This window comes from Dama dama, chromosome 28 (genome assembly GCF_033118175.1).
Source record: "Dama dama isolate Ldn47 chromosome 28, ASM3311817v1, whole genome shotgun sequence".
Taxonomy (NCBI): domain Eukaryota; kingdom Metazoa; phylum Chordata; class Mammalia; order Artiodactyla; family Cervidae; genus Dama; species Dama dama.
This window is the reverse complement of record NC_083708.1, coordinates 32603321-32617150: the sequence shown is the minus strand read 5'-3', so window position 1 is coordinate 32617150 and position 13830 is coordinate 32603321. Positions and strand designations below refer to the sequence as shown.

Sequence of the window (13830 nt, the reverse complement as noted above, 5' to 3'; positions counted from 1 at the left end):
GTATAAGAACTGAAACATGTGGAGGGTATGGGGGCTTGCATATCCAGAGAAAGACTCAGTAATGGAAACCAAAATTTGCCTTCTTCACTACTTTGACTTAACTAGCCATCTGCCCTGGACCACAGTATGTCTCCAGTACTGGAAAATGTTCCCATACTGTTGGAGTCCATGAGGCACAGATCTGAAAAAAAAAAAGGGATCCATGTATTCTACTCTGATCTGGAACATTTCAAATATTGCCCCAGACCCGTGTCTAATCTGAGGTCCTGAGGATGGTCAGGGAATAATCAGCAGAGGGACCCCATGTACCCTAAAATCTGATAAGCACTAATCAAGGGAGAGGGAAAATGCCCCAACCAGCTTCATCAGCTGTCCTGCTAAGGTTTGGTCCAAGGCCTAGTTCAGTGTGAGGGTCTCTGCACGCAGCTGATTCTCCAGAACGGAGGGGTAGGGACATCCACCATCTGGCTTGGAATAAGCCCTCCCAAGTCCCCTTGGCTAACTCAGATGTTGAGAACAGCAGCAACTCTCCCTGAATGTCTTCCCCTGGCATTTATCTCTCTGAAAGGCTCTAGGCTTGAATCCTTTTCCCAGTATGGAAGTCAAATCTTTGAAAGAAGAAATCAGAAAATGTTCCAATATATCGACTATTTTTTAAAATCATCTCTAACCAAAAGTTGAAGTACAATAATAACCTCCCAGCTGGTCTTACTTCCTCGGTACCTCCCAGTCTCTATCACTCAATATCATTCAATGCATTCTATGTGTATTTGCCATTTATCTTTTTAAGGAGCATTCGAAGCAATTACTCCTTTAAAACCTTCCATAACTCCTAATCACATAACGAGGCTTATTCTGTCCAACTTCTTTAATGTACTCCCCATTTTTCACGGACAGACCCTGCTCAAAGCATTTTTCTTACCATAGCAACCCACTGTCTTCCTACTCACAGTATACTTTCCTTATTTATTAGATTTACTGTCGAGGGAATTTCCTTTCCACCAAAATGAGAACGTCACTAGGGCAGAGATTTTTGTTTTGATCAGAGCACCTGGGCTTCCCTAGTGGCTCAGAGGGTAAAGAATCTGCCTGCAACGTGGGAGACCTGGGTTCAATCCCCAGGTCAAGAAGATCCCTTGGAGAAGGAAATGGCAGCCCACTCCGGTGTTCTTGCCTGGGAAATCCCAGGGAGAGAGGAGCCTGGTAGGCTACAGTCCACGGGGTCACAAGAAGTCGGACAGGACTGAGCAACTAACACTTTCACTTTTCATGGTGAGCACCTAGAGGACGACTTTACACCCAGGTACGTACCCCACTGTTAGATGGATTGATTAACAAAAGAATAAATCTATTTCACTATTTAAAATAAAAGTGAACTAAACCAAAGCTTTGGAATGACTCCTGATTTCTCAAGCAAGGTAGGCATGCCATACCTCCATAAGGATGAGTCCTGTAACTGGGACTTGGAGGGGAATACAGGTGCAGCTGGGCTGTGAAGATCCAAACCACTCGAAAAACATATTCAGTGAAGGGATGCAGGGGCTCTACCACATAAGAGAGCTTGGACACGGCCTAATCAATGAGAGATCAAACATCAGTATTTATGGAATCACTTCTGGATATTGTAACTAAGAGCATAGATTCATTTGTAGATGATGCATGGACTTCCGGATATGAAGTGATCCAGGACTTCCCTGGGCTCCGACAGTAGAGAATCCACCTGCAATGCAAGAGACCTGGGTTCAATCCCTAGGTTGGGAAGATCCCCTGGAGAAGGGAATGGCTACCCACTCCAGTATTCTTGCCTGGAGAATTCCATGGACAGAGGAGCCTGGAGGGGTCACAAAGAGTGGGACACGACTGAGTGACTTAGCCCCTGGCAGCACAGGGCCTGCCAGACCAGCTGAAAAGGAGGCCTGGAGCTCAGAGCTGAGACATCCCGATTTCAGTCCACACAGTTCACACCGAAACTCCTTCCTTCTTCAAACCCGCAAAATTATGGATTCAATTATTTGGCATTTACCTCAAAGCTTTCCTTTCATTTTCTGTGTTAAAATACTTGGTGTCTTGGGACTGTTCTCTGAACCTGCTTTTGCTGTCTTAATAGGGACCCGCCAGGGTGACCTCCCTGACCTCCACCCTAGTTGGCCTCATTTTCAATGGGATGGACAGATAATGGCCAATGATATGAGTAGTTGGTTATGTGATGCTGAGCTGAAGGAATAATATCTATATCCAATAATATATTTTCCTCAAAAATAAAAGGTTTAGCATGAAGAGAAGCAAAGATTGAAGTTCAGTGGTAGTAAAGCATCCACCGGTCAATGCAGGAGGAACAAGAGGCACAGGTTAGATCCATGGATTGGGATCCCCTGGAGTAGGAAGTGGCAACCCACTCCAGTGTTCTTGCCTGGAGAATCCCATGCGCAGAGGAGCCAGGTGGGCTACAATCCATGGCGTCGCAAAGAGCTGGACATGACTGAATGGGCACGCAGGTACATAGCCAGTGGTTCTTACCTCAGTGTAAGTCCAGCTTCCAGGAAGTTGTGTGTATTTCCACTGAATGATGTATTTTACTCCAGAGATGTTGGCCGATTTCCATCGTAATGTCATCCCATGGCTTCCAATGGAAGAAGCAAAGGGTGCAGTAGGGAGGTCTGCATTTTCTGGGGAGAAAACAAGATTTCATTCACCACATCCCATGTCTGCCGACACAGGACAGCGTGTCCCTGCTTCATCTCAGCACACTCCTGCTACATCTTGCCACAATTACTCTCTGAACAGTAACTGATGCCTATAATTCAGTTGGTTTATTTCTTTAAATCAGCCAGTTGGTCTGGCAGGTTTTTTCCCCTCATCCTGCCTGCATGCTTAGTCGTGTCCAACTCTTTGTGACCCTTTGGATGTAGCCCACCAGGCTCCTCTGTCCGTGGGGTTTTCCAAGCAAAAATACTGGAGTGGGTTGCCATTTCCTTCTCCAGGGGGTCTTTCTGACCCAGGAATCAAACCTGCATATCCTTTGTCTCCAGCATTGCAGGCAGATTCTTTACCCACTGAGCCATCTAATCTTTGAAAATAGTTTTTCTTACAGGCAAGCAAAATGGAGTGTTCAGAGACTATCTGGTTTTCTCTTGTCATACCACTTCTATATAGTTTAGAGGGGGTGGGTGCCAAGGGTATGCGTAGGGCAACAGAACCATCCACTGACCCAGGGCACATATCTCAAGATATTTAAAAATTTTATACTATATATCTATAGCCCATTGTGTCAAACACATTATTTTTATATGTGCAAGTAACTGTCTGAACTCCAAAGGATCCTATATTCTGCTCTTTTTTATTGTGAAATATTTCATGACTTTTAAGCATTAGCAACATTACAATTGGTACATGCAGTTAGTGGTACTACTTCCCAGACACTGTATAAGTGTTAGAATTCTGAATGCCAGAACCATACTCTTTTGATTATTATAGGTTTGCAATAAGTTTGAAATCAGGGAGTATGAATCCTCCAACTTTGTTCTTTTCAGAATTTGGGGTCACTTGAGATTCCATATAAATTGCAGAATCTGTCTTTCTATCCCATGTAAAACATCTGTAAAAAATGTATTTGGAATTTTGATAGGAATTGCATTAAATCTGTAGATTGCTCTGATAATATTGACATCTTGACAATATACCAAGTTTTCAATTCATGAATGTGGGATGTCTTTCCATTTACTTGCCTTCTTTAATTTGTTTCAGAAATGTTTTGTGAACATTCCACTTTACAAATCATTCACCTCCTTGGTTAATTTCTAAATATTTTATTGATGCTATTGTAAATGAAATTTTCACCATAATTTCCTTTTCAGATTTGTGCATAGTAATGCAATTGATTTTCTAGTTTTAACTTTGTTTCCTGCTACTTTGCCAAATTTGTTTATTAGTTCTAACAGGGTATTTTGTGGTATCTTTGGGGTTTTCTGCATATAAGATCATATCATCTGCAAACGAAGATAATTTTACTTCCACCTTTCAAATTTGGATGCCTTTTTCTTGCCTAGTTGCTTTGGCTAGGACATCCACTATTATAGAAATGGCGAAAGCAGGCATCTTTTCCTGAACTTAGAGGATAAGGTTTCTTCACCACTCTAATTCAGAAGCAAATCAGGATAGCAAGGCAAGATCCACCTGCCAATTTTCATCAACCATTGAAACAAGGACTGTAGCTTATGGAAAAGCCAATCATCTCTTGTTTCAGAAGGAACTGTTTGTCTTCCAGTGGGAGGGAAAACTGGGGAATTCTGGAAAAGCTAGCTGCTAACATAGGCTATAGTTTATCAAAGTGTTGATCCTTCAGAAACGACTAGAGAATTAAAACTCTCAGGCAAAGTCTCTTAAAGACACCCAACCTGCTCTGAAATAAGTCAGAGGGAACTGGAGACATATATAGTCAAGCTCCTTACTTACTCCAAATCTAACACTGAGAAGCATAACTTCTACACATTCTGCAAATTTCCCAACATGTTGTAGGGAGCCATAACTATAGAAGGTACTCAGTCAATTGAATAACTGTGAGCTGAGTAATGAAATTCACATTAAATAAAATATTTCTACACTTTCAGTTCATTAAAACAGTGGCATTTCCTGATATCAAGTTGCTCAGGATTCACATTTGTTCCTCTCATTAAGAGAGAAGTGATTGCATCCACTGAACCGAGGGCAAAATCTCAAATTCTAAACATGTCATGTCTGTTTCCCCTAATTTTCTCTGAAAGAAGACTTTTGCTGAGTCTCTAAATATGGATTCCACATTTGAAGTTAATAAAAAATATATATTCAATTATACATAGATATATATAGATAGATATAGATCATACTGAGACATAGAAGTCTAGATATTTTAAGAGATGGCTCATTACCCCTACATTAGGACGGGTACCTGGAGTGGTGTAGATTGTTTGCAATAACAGTTGTGTGAATCTGCTTACCTAGCACTTCCTCTTCATACGCGCCTTCCCCACTGCTGCAGCCGACTTCACAGGACTCTCGCTACGGAAGACAGGTAGCAAGCCCGTCAGTGCAGCCCTTGTACTGCTTTTGCTCATAAGCTTCAACCAAATTTTGAAATATGAATGCCTGATATATAAGTATACCTGTATATCAAGAATTTGAGCTGTAATACTCAAGTTCCCACTTGCTAGTGGGATTAGAATACCTTTCAGTTTTTTTTGACCATGTCCCAAATTCCAAAATACATTTAACAAAACAACTTTTTACACACATACAAGTTGGTGAAAAAGATTGCTGAAACGGTAGTTTTTTCCCTTTTTTAAACAGTTTCATTGAAATATATTTTACATACCATAAAATCTACCCCTTTAAAGTGTATAATTCAGAGGTTTTTAGAACATTCAAAGAACTGTAAAATCATCATTACAATCTGAATTTAGAACATTTTCGTCTCCAAAAGGAATCCTGAGCTGTGATGCAATCTTATATGTTCTATTCTATGTCATTTTATTTATCCTGACTCTTTATTCAGTAAGTTAATTTCATGACCTTCTAATGGGTGACACCCCACAGGTGACAAAATACTGAGTTCAACAATGCAATTGTATGTTTGCTATCTTAGTCAAACATTTAGTGAGTTACTTAAAACTCTAGCCTAAAATGAGGCCTATTTATTTTATGTATCCACGCCTTCCTTGAAAAAGTAAAAGTGAACTGTAAACTTTAGAGAAACTGAACATCTCAATGAATGTCTTAGGGCCAAAGTTAAATTTTAAGGTCTACAAAAACCTAATGGTGATTAACATCTCATCTCATTAACTGAAAACAGAGTAAACATTTTGGTGGCTGAGACACAAATTTCCTACAACTTTTAACATTAACAATTGTTAGGAGGAGGGGAAAAAAAGGAGAAAATGCACACATCATAAAACTACAACACAATCATAATCAATCTTCCCACTCTCATTCGGTTTATAATCATAACACCTAGGACAACATTCTATTGTTTCTCGTGATAATAGGGGAAACCATGACTCAATGCACTTACTCTGAATGTCCAGGTAGACAAGGGCTGTTTAATTTGCAAATACTCAACTGTCCCATATTTGATCTGTGCTCTCTGAGGAAGTGAAGACTGATAAGCCCAGGTTTGCTTAGTTAAGGATTAACTAAGGATTAAATACCTCAGTCTGGGCTCAGGATTATTTAACTTAAGGGTCTAGTATACTTTTCACATCTTCTTTGAGGTTTCAGTAAAATACACTCAACACATTCATTAACTGCAGAGAATAAATGTATCAAGTGGCAGCAAAATTATCACTAACATGGTTCACTAACATGGGATTTTCTTTTCAAGAAAGACAACTGAGGAAGAAGAAAGGAAACGGAATAATGAGTATTTGGTAATACAGCTAGTTCCGACCTATCCAGGAGCTTAAATGTTCTGTTTACTTAGATGAAGCTTGCCTTTTTTTCCCAGCTTTATTAAGATAAATGATTACCACCATAGCATTAGTTAACACCTTCATTCCATCATATAATTACCATTTCTGCTTCATGATGAGAATATTTAAGATCAACTCTTTAGCAGCATTCAAGAACATAATACAGTGTTATAAGCTATAATCACCATGTTGTACGTTAGATCCCCAGAACTTGTTCATCTCATAACTAGAAGTTTGTACTCCAGAGAGTTTAAATGTTATCTCAAGTGGAGGCAAAGCTATTGAATAAGATTTCCTTCTTTTGTCTCTCCCTCTCTCTCTTTCTGTGCCTTCCGCCCTCTATCTTGCTTTCTCTCTCTCTCTCTAATCTAACATTAGACTTCAAATGAAGTTATCCAGTGTTTCTCAAATTCAAGTTGCCCTGGAGAGAACTTAAAGGAATTTGGATTTAAGAAGTTCACAGAATCCGAGCCGAAAGCCCTGGATGGGGCATTTATACAACATATTCCAGGCTACTGAGCTGCCATTCCCACTGCGAAAGCCAAAGTTCATCCTTCCCAGGGGCTACACCCATCTGCTCTCTCTGTTCTCGCAGCAGTGAGATCACTTTTGCCATCATCCCTCTGGCTCCACTCCTGTGTTTCCCTGACTGTCACACCTGCTGTCGGTGACTTTCGTTATTCCTGCAGCTCAAGGAGGACAGGCCCCACCACCCTCCCTGGATGCCTCCATTGCAGAGTCTCAATATGAATTGTGGCTTCATCTCCTAAAAAGTCATTCATTCAAAAAATATTTACTGATAACTTTTACATGTCTAACACTGTTTTAGATTTTAAGGCTATGGCAATGTATAAAACCGGTAAGTTCCCTGACTTCATAATTTATATCCTCTTAGAAGAAAATACACAATAACAAAGTAACTAACTTAAAAAATAGTACACTTGGATAATGTATTCTTGCCTGGGGAATCCCATGGACAGAGGAGCCTGGTAGGCTATGGTCCAAAAGGTCACAAAGAGTTGGACATGAGTGAGGAGACTTAGCACGCACCCATGAGGAAGATAAAAGTCAGACATAAGGCATGACCAGACAGGAAGGGGACTAACTTTAGTTAGGGTGGTCAGGAAAAACCATGCAGAGGTGACCATCAAGACAAGACCTGAGTGATTAGAAAGAGCTGGCCTTGCAAAAATCTGGACAAGGGCAAATGCCTTGAGGTAGGAATATGGTGCATAGACTTGGAGACGAGGGAAAGGCCAGTATGGCTGGTTCAGAGAACAAGGAACAGGAGGCAGGAGGAGGTGGATGAGCCAGCAAACACTGGTAGTTTGTACTTTTTCTCAAATGGCAATGAGAAGTCATAGAAATGGTTTTAGAACCTTCTAGATTAGGATAATCTAATTTGTGTTCTAAATTATCAAGGACAAGCCATCTCACTTACTCACATCATTTTCTGAGTTACACCTTGCAAGCTACCACTTCTAAAACTATTCCCTCCAAGAAACACGTGGGCAAATCCCAAGCTTTCTAGGTGGAAGCATTGATGGTCAAGGAGTTCAAATTTCCTAAAGGTATGAGCAGCTGAGTTAAAAATATCTATCTCTATATCTCTCTCTTTACCTCCACCTCTATCGAGCATGTATGACTGTTCAGGTCTACATTATTTAATGTATAAAATAGAAAAATATAATAGAAAAGAATGGAATAATTACATGTTACAATAGAGAGCAAAGGTACATGTTACATAAGCGCAAGTGGGCAGCATACTGATGAACAGTGAACTATCGCACTAGAAACCCAGTCCTCGAGGAACAGAGATGCCGATGCAGAGAATGGAAATGTGGACACAGGGCGGGAAGGGGGTGGGACGAATTGAGAAGAGAGCATTGATAAGTATACACCGCCATGTGTAAAATAGGTAGCTAGTGGGAAGCTGCTGCATAACGCAGGGAGCTCAGCTCTGTGTCCTGTGATGATGTAGACAGTGGGAGGAGGCTTGAGAGGGAGGGGAGATATGTATACATACAGCAGATTCACGTTGTTGTAAAGCAGAAATTAACACAACATTGTAAGGCAATTATCCTCCAATTTAAAAAAAAAAAATGCTTTAAATTAACAAAGTTTAAAAAAAGAGAAAGAAACCCAGCCCTGAACTGCTTGGCTTCTAATCGCAATCCTCAAAAGGGACTGTTATTTTGGCTGCTGCTTTTGTTTTGGTCACATAAAAGAGTTCTCAGGCAGTTGTTTTTTTTTTTTTTTTTTTTTTAATCTCATCCAGGAACAAGCTTTAATTGTCTATTTATATAAGGAGCAATTTTTCCTCTTTGTTTTATTTCTTCTTAGCTAACTCAATCACCATTCACTCTCAAGGAAAAATCACTCAGATACAAGGTCACCACAGACTATTGAGAGAATATTCCAATTTAATTTTTTGCTTTTATATTCTATTCGAAGGAATTTTTTCTATTTTACTAATAAATAATCATCTGTATCTCTTCCTCAGGCAAGATAGGATAGTTCTGTTCTCTGGTTTCAAGGACGTTTTAAATAGAATACAGCATAGATGTGAAACAGAAATAATTCAGTTTCATCATAAGTACCTATTGTCAAATAAACTAAAATAAATTCTGCAGGGTACAGAATCTTGGACAGGAAATTTTAATTGAAGAAGACTGAAGGAGAAGAAGGTCAGGTGCAGGGGAGAGACCTCCCTCGGGGCTAGAGGAGAGGGTAATTGGAAGACACCTGGGCAGCCAGAGTCGGTATGAGGTCCCTCAATATCATAGCAAGAAGTAAATTAATTAACTGAAATTTAAATTTTAAAAAGCTGTGTTGTCAAAGGAGTTTGCTGAATAAAGAAGAAGATTGCAACCTAAGAGTACTCTTCTGCAACTTTCCTGGTAGTCCAGTGTTTAAGATCCTGCACTTCCTATGCAAGGAGCATGGGTTCAATCCCTACTGTGGAGTGTGGCCAAAAGAGAAAATAAATAAGCAAATAAATGAAGGGTCCTCTTCGAATGCCCTGTATTTAATGATAACCCACAGGCTTTAGGGGGAGGAGGTGAAATCAGCAGAGATGAGGGTATCCCCGCTATGCCTTTCCCTCTCTTCCCACCACCCAGGCTTCAGGAATCAGAAGAACCTTTCAAACCAGATTAGAGTAATACATATGTACACGTGTGAATGCGTATGAGTGCATACATACATCTATGTACATTCATAAATGCATTTTATATATGCACATAGATATGTAGAGCAGAGCAAATACCTGAGTCAAAGATGGAAATACAGTCATCTTTACACCCAGAGTTAGAGCACTCCTAGGAAGAACATTTCTGTGCACCAAGAATGACTCTGCTTTCTTTATCCTTATTTTAACAGCGTTTTAAGGATAAGAGAGAAAGACGTGGGGTTTAATGACACCTTTTTTGCAAGTGACTGGCACCCACCTCACAAACTGCAGCATAGGTTTCATTCTGCATAGAGGAAAAAGGAAAGAAAAATTACTTAGAATCTTTAAAGTTGTAAATAATTTTATTGACACTTAGCTAGGCATTTCTACCAAATTAATTTATACCCCACCATCAACAAAATGCCTCCCCAGTGGTTCATCCACCTTCAGTACAGGAGACACAGGAGACTCAGCTTCAATCCCTGAGTCAGGAAGACCCCCTGGAGGAGGATATGGCAACCCCCTCCAGTATTCTTGCCTGAAAAATCCCAAGGACAGAGGAGTCTGGGGGGCTATGGTCCAAAGGGTCACAAAGAGTTGGATACAACCAAGCAATGGAGCATGAGCACATGACAAAATAATCAATAAAGAATAATCAAAAGCAAAAGATTCCAGAGCTGGGCCTTCCATCCCGGAAGGCCACTCACTGTACAAGCTGCTGTAAAAATTATGTTCTTTGCATCCCTGGAAAAACAAGGACACATGATGTCTACTAGAAAGTCTCAACAAAGCAGTAATCCGTGACGGACCGACCAGGTTGGAGAATGAAGGGATGTTGGTAGGTGCCCAGGGAGACAGAATCGAAAATGAAAAGCCACCAATAGGTCTGATTAGGAAAGGCCAGAAGATTCTTCTGCCCAAACTGGCCACTCCAGCATCCACTCTGCTTCCTGGACTGTTCCCCCAACAAATGGTGCTTCTCATTCCTTCAGTTGCTCAGTGCAGTCTGAGCACTAGCTCCGTGCCCCTCACTGTGTTTGGTGCAGAGGACAGTGTGAACAAGACAGAAAACATCCTCCCCTGATGGCCCTACATGTCAGCAAAGGATATTAAACACGTGACTAGGCAAATAATGATTCAAACTACCATCTGGACAATGTGCTACCAAGGAGTAGGATAAGTGTTTTTATTTTTTTGCTTATTTATTTACTTGACTGCCCTGGGTCTTAGTTGCAGCATGTGGGATCTAGATTCCCAACCAGGGGTCAAACTACAGCCCTCTGCCTTGGGAGTGTGGAGTCTTAGCCACCAGGCCACCCAGGAAGTCCCTGGAAAAGTGTATTTAGACTGTGTGTTCACAAGTCCAAACAGCATCTGCTCCATCTTTTGGTAACTTCCAGTCTATGAAGCACAGCGTCACAAGCAGGAGAGTGGGTGTAAGTGACTCCTGTGGCTGAGATCTGTGAGGACACAGTACAAGAACAGCTGTGAGGACTGACTATACAGAAGAAGACGTTAATACCCTTATTTAAATCTCAACGCTGTAATTTGAGGCATTCATAGAAAATGACATTCTGTGTGCTTAGTTGCTCAGTCGTGTCCAGCTCTTTGAGACCCCATGGACTCTACCCCGCCAAGCTCCACTGTCCATGGGGATTCTCCAGCAAGAATACTGGAGTGGGCTGCTATGCCACCCCTCCGGGGAATCTTCCCGAGTCAGGGACTGAACCCAGGTCTCCCACATTGCAAGTGGATTCTTTACCATCTCAGCCACCAAGGAAGTTCAAGAAAATGATATTACCTAAAGTTATCATGATCCTAACTAATTTAATCTCTGAACTGAACAAAGCAATCCATTTTTAAATTACAAAACTGTTATCCATGAGATTGAAGTAATTAATTATAGTGTAACAAGCACTATCCTTGGCAGGGATTTGCTTACTATCTTAATTTACCTATTAGGAAAGTAAAGTACCAAGTATCTTAACGAAGTCACACACTAATTGGCAAAGCCAGGATAAATGAAAAATGAAAAAGTATTAGGGAATGTATTTCCTACACGAAGTGAAGTAAACCTAGGTGTGTGTGTCCTCTGGATTAGACTGCTTCCACATTCCCCACAGAGAAACCTTGAACGTGATCTAGGTCCCTTCAAAGTGTGGTCTGGCAACACTCAGCATTGCATCACCTGGGAGCATGTTACAAGCACAGAATTTCTAGTTCCCCCCACAAAACCCAGTGAATCAGAATCTGTATTTCAGCAAGATCCCAGATATTTGTATATTAAAATTTGAGAAGTACAGGACTAGGAAATTTAACAAATACTTAACATTCTACTAAAAGGTCACTATAGTTTGGAGCAATTGGTCATTTCTGGCTTCCATGGTTTGCATTAACTTCTCTTGGTTGCCAGTTCACCAGTTGCATTAATAATGTTGATTTGGGGACTTCCCCGGTGGTACAGTGGAGAGGGAAATGGCAATCCACTCCAGTACTATTGCCTGGAAAATCCCATGGGAAAAGCCTGGTAGGCTACAGTCCATGGGGTCGCAAAGAGTCGGATACGACTGAGTGACTTCACTTCACTTCTGGTGGTCCAGGGGTTAAGAATCCACTTTGCAATGCAGAGGATGCATGTTCAATCCCTGACTGAGGAATTAAGATCTCACATGCCACAGAGTAACTAAGCCCTCACACCGCAACTCCTGAGCTCACTCCACAACTAAAGAGTCTATGCACCACAATGAAAACTCTCCCAAGATGCAAACCAAGATTCCGTGTGCCACAAGTAAGACCCCACAAAGCCAAATTAATTAATTTAAAAAAGAAACTGATCTCATTTTCTCCATTACTCCATTTCCATTATGTATTACTCATACTTTTGCTTTCGATTCAAGCAAGCTAATTAAAAGCCAATGGAAACTCAAATGGGAATCCTCATGGAGAATGATTCTCTTGAGGGAAACATTCATATCAAAACAGAAACATAATTAATACTTACACACTTTAAGACACAGTTTTCCTGATCCGCTGAATTCCAGAAATGACATCCTTGGATGCACTATCAGAGAGAGTAAGAGATGATGATGACTGAAGAAGTGTGATTTTTCTAGTCACCTGAAGTGCAAATAGCAACAAAGTGTTCCTGGAGTAAAAATCTGTCTACCAAGGAATCTGTGGCCTCGTAGCAATCAGGACTTCTGAGACTCTAAGCAGAGCTGTCGTATTCACAGACAGAGGAGGGCTTGGTGTGGCTCGGGGTTGCTGAGTGGAGTCTAGCCTGGGGTGGGCAGGCCTAGATCCCAGGGAGCAATGGACTGTCTGGGAACACACTGACCCCTGGGTGCTTGGGGCAGGGGAAGTCCAGGACCACATGGCGTCAAGCACATCATATAGTTCCTTGGAGTGTGTCACGCAACAAGCAAAACCTAAAGCTGGAGACTCAAGCAGAGGCAGCACATCAAAACCGAGGTAGGTGGATAGTTTGGGAAGTCGGCCGCCCTGACCTCCCACTGGACAGATTCAGCTGGGGCCTCCTTACCTGGTTTGTCTGTGCCTGTGATTGTGTGGACCATTCAGTCCAAGGCCACAATAACACCTAAATCGCCTTCCCCTTTTCCTCAGTTCCTTCTGCTCTACCGTCTCTTCTTTTTTCTCCTTTTTCCTTTCGTGTCTACATCCTATCCTCAACTTTTTCTCTTTTCACTCTTCAGGTTCTCCAAGACTGAGCTCACCTCCCTTCTCAGTATCAACCATCTGAACTTGAACTTCAGCGGAGACCCCTTCCTGAGCTCCAGACCCAGATTTCAACTGTTTGTTAAATAGCTCCATTTGAGTCCAGACAAGCACCTCAAATACCAGAGTGAGTTGCTATTTCCTCCTCCAGGGGATCGTCTCTACCCAGGGATCGAACTCGTGTCTCTGACATCTCCTGCATTGGCAAGCAGGTTCTTTCCCACTAGGGCCACCTGGGAAGCCCCCCATTCAGCATATGAAACATCAAATTCCCGCCTTTGTACCCTCAAATTTGCTCTCTCTCCTGTGTTTTCCATTAATATGCTTCCATCTTCTGAGCTGCCTGAGCCAGGAATCAGGCAGCTTCTCCTTCTTCCACTGCCTTCCCACCCCATCCTCACGCACAATCCATCACCAAGTTCTACGGATTCACTTCTTTGTTTCCTGGACTCTGTCTCCATTCCTTGCTGGCTCACTGTCCTT

The 13830-nt window shown here is 41.6% G+C and overlaps 1 protein-coding gene across 13 annotated transcripts in view; it reads right to left on the bottom strand.

Moving 5' to 3' along the window:
* The window catches only part of ROS1 (ROS proto-oncogene 1, receptor tyrosine kinase), a 113375-nt gene that overhangs the window by 85706 nt on the left and 13839 nt on the right, over positions 1 to 13830 (bottom strand). For all 13 annotated transcript variants that reach the window (XR_009690993.1, XR_009690992.1, XM_061132003.1 and 10 more), the window contains exons 3-7: positions 12614 to 12673; positions 9890 to 9916; positions 4974 to 5034; positions 2518 to 2666; positions 1434 to 1572 (exon numbers count right to left, since the gene is read on the bottom strand). Coding sequence is in view for 11 of the 13 variants with exons in the window: in XM_061132003.1 (XP_060987986.1) it covers positions 1434 to 1572; positions 2518 to 2666; positions 4974 to 5034; positions 9890 to 9916; positions 12614 to 12673 (436 nt within the window). In the remaining 2 variants the exon portion in view is untranslated. The remainder of the gene's footprint in view (positions 1 to 1433; positions 1573 to 2517; positions 2667 to 4973; positions 5035 to 9889; positions 9917 to 12613; positions 12674 to 13830) is intronic.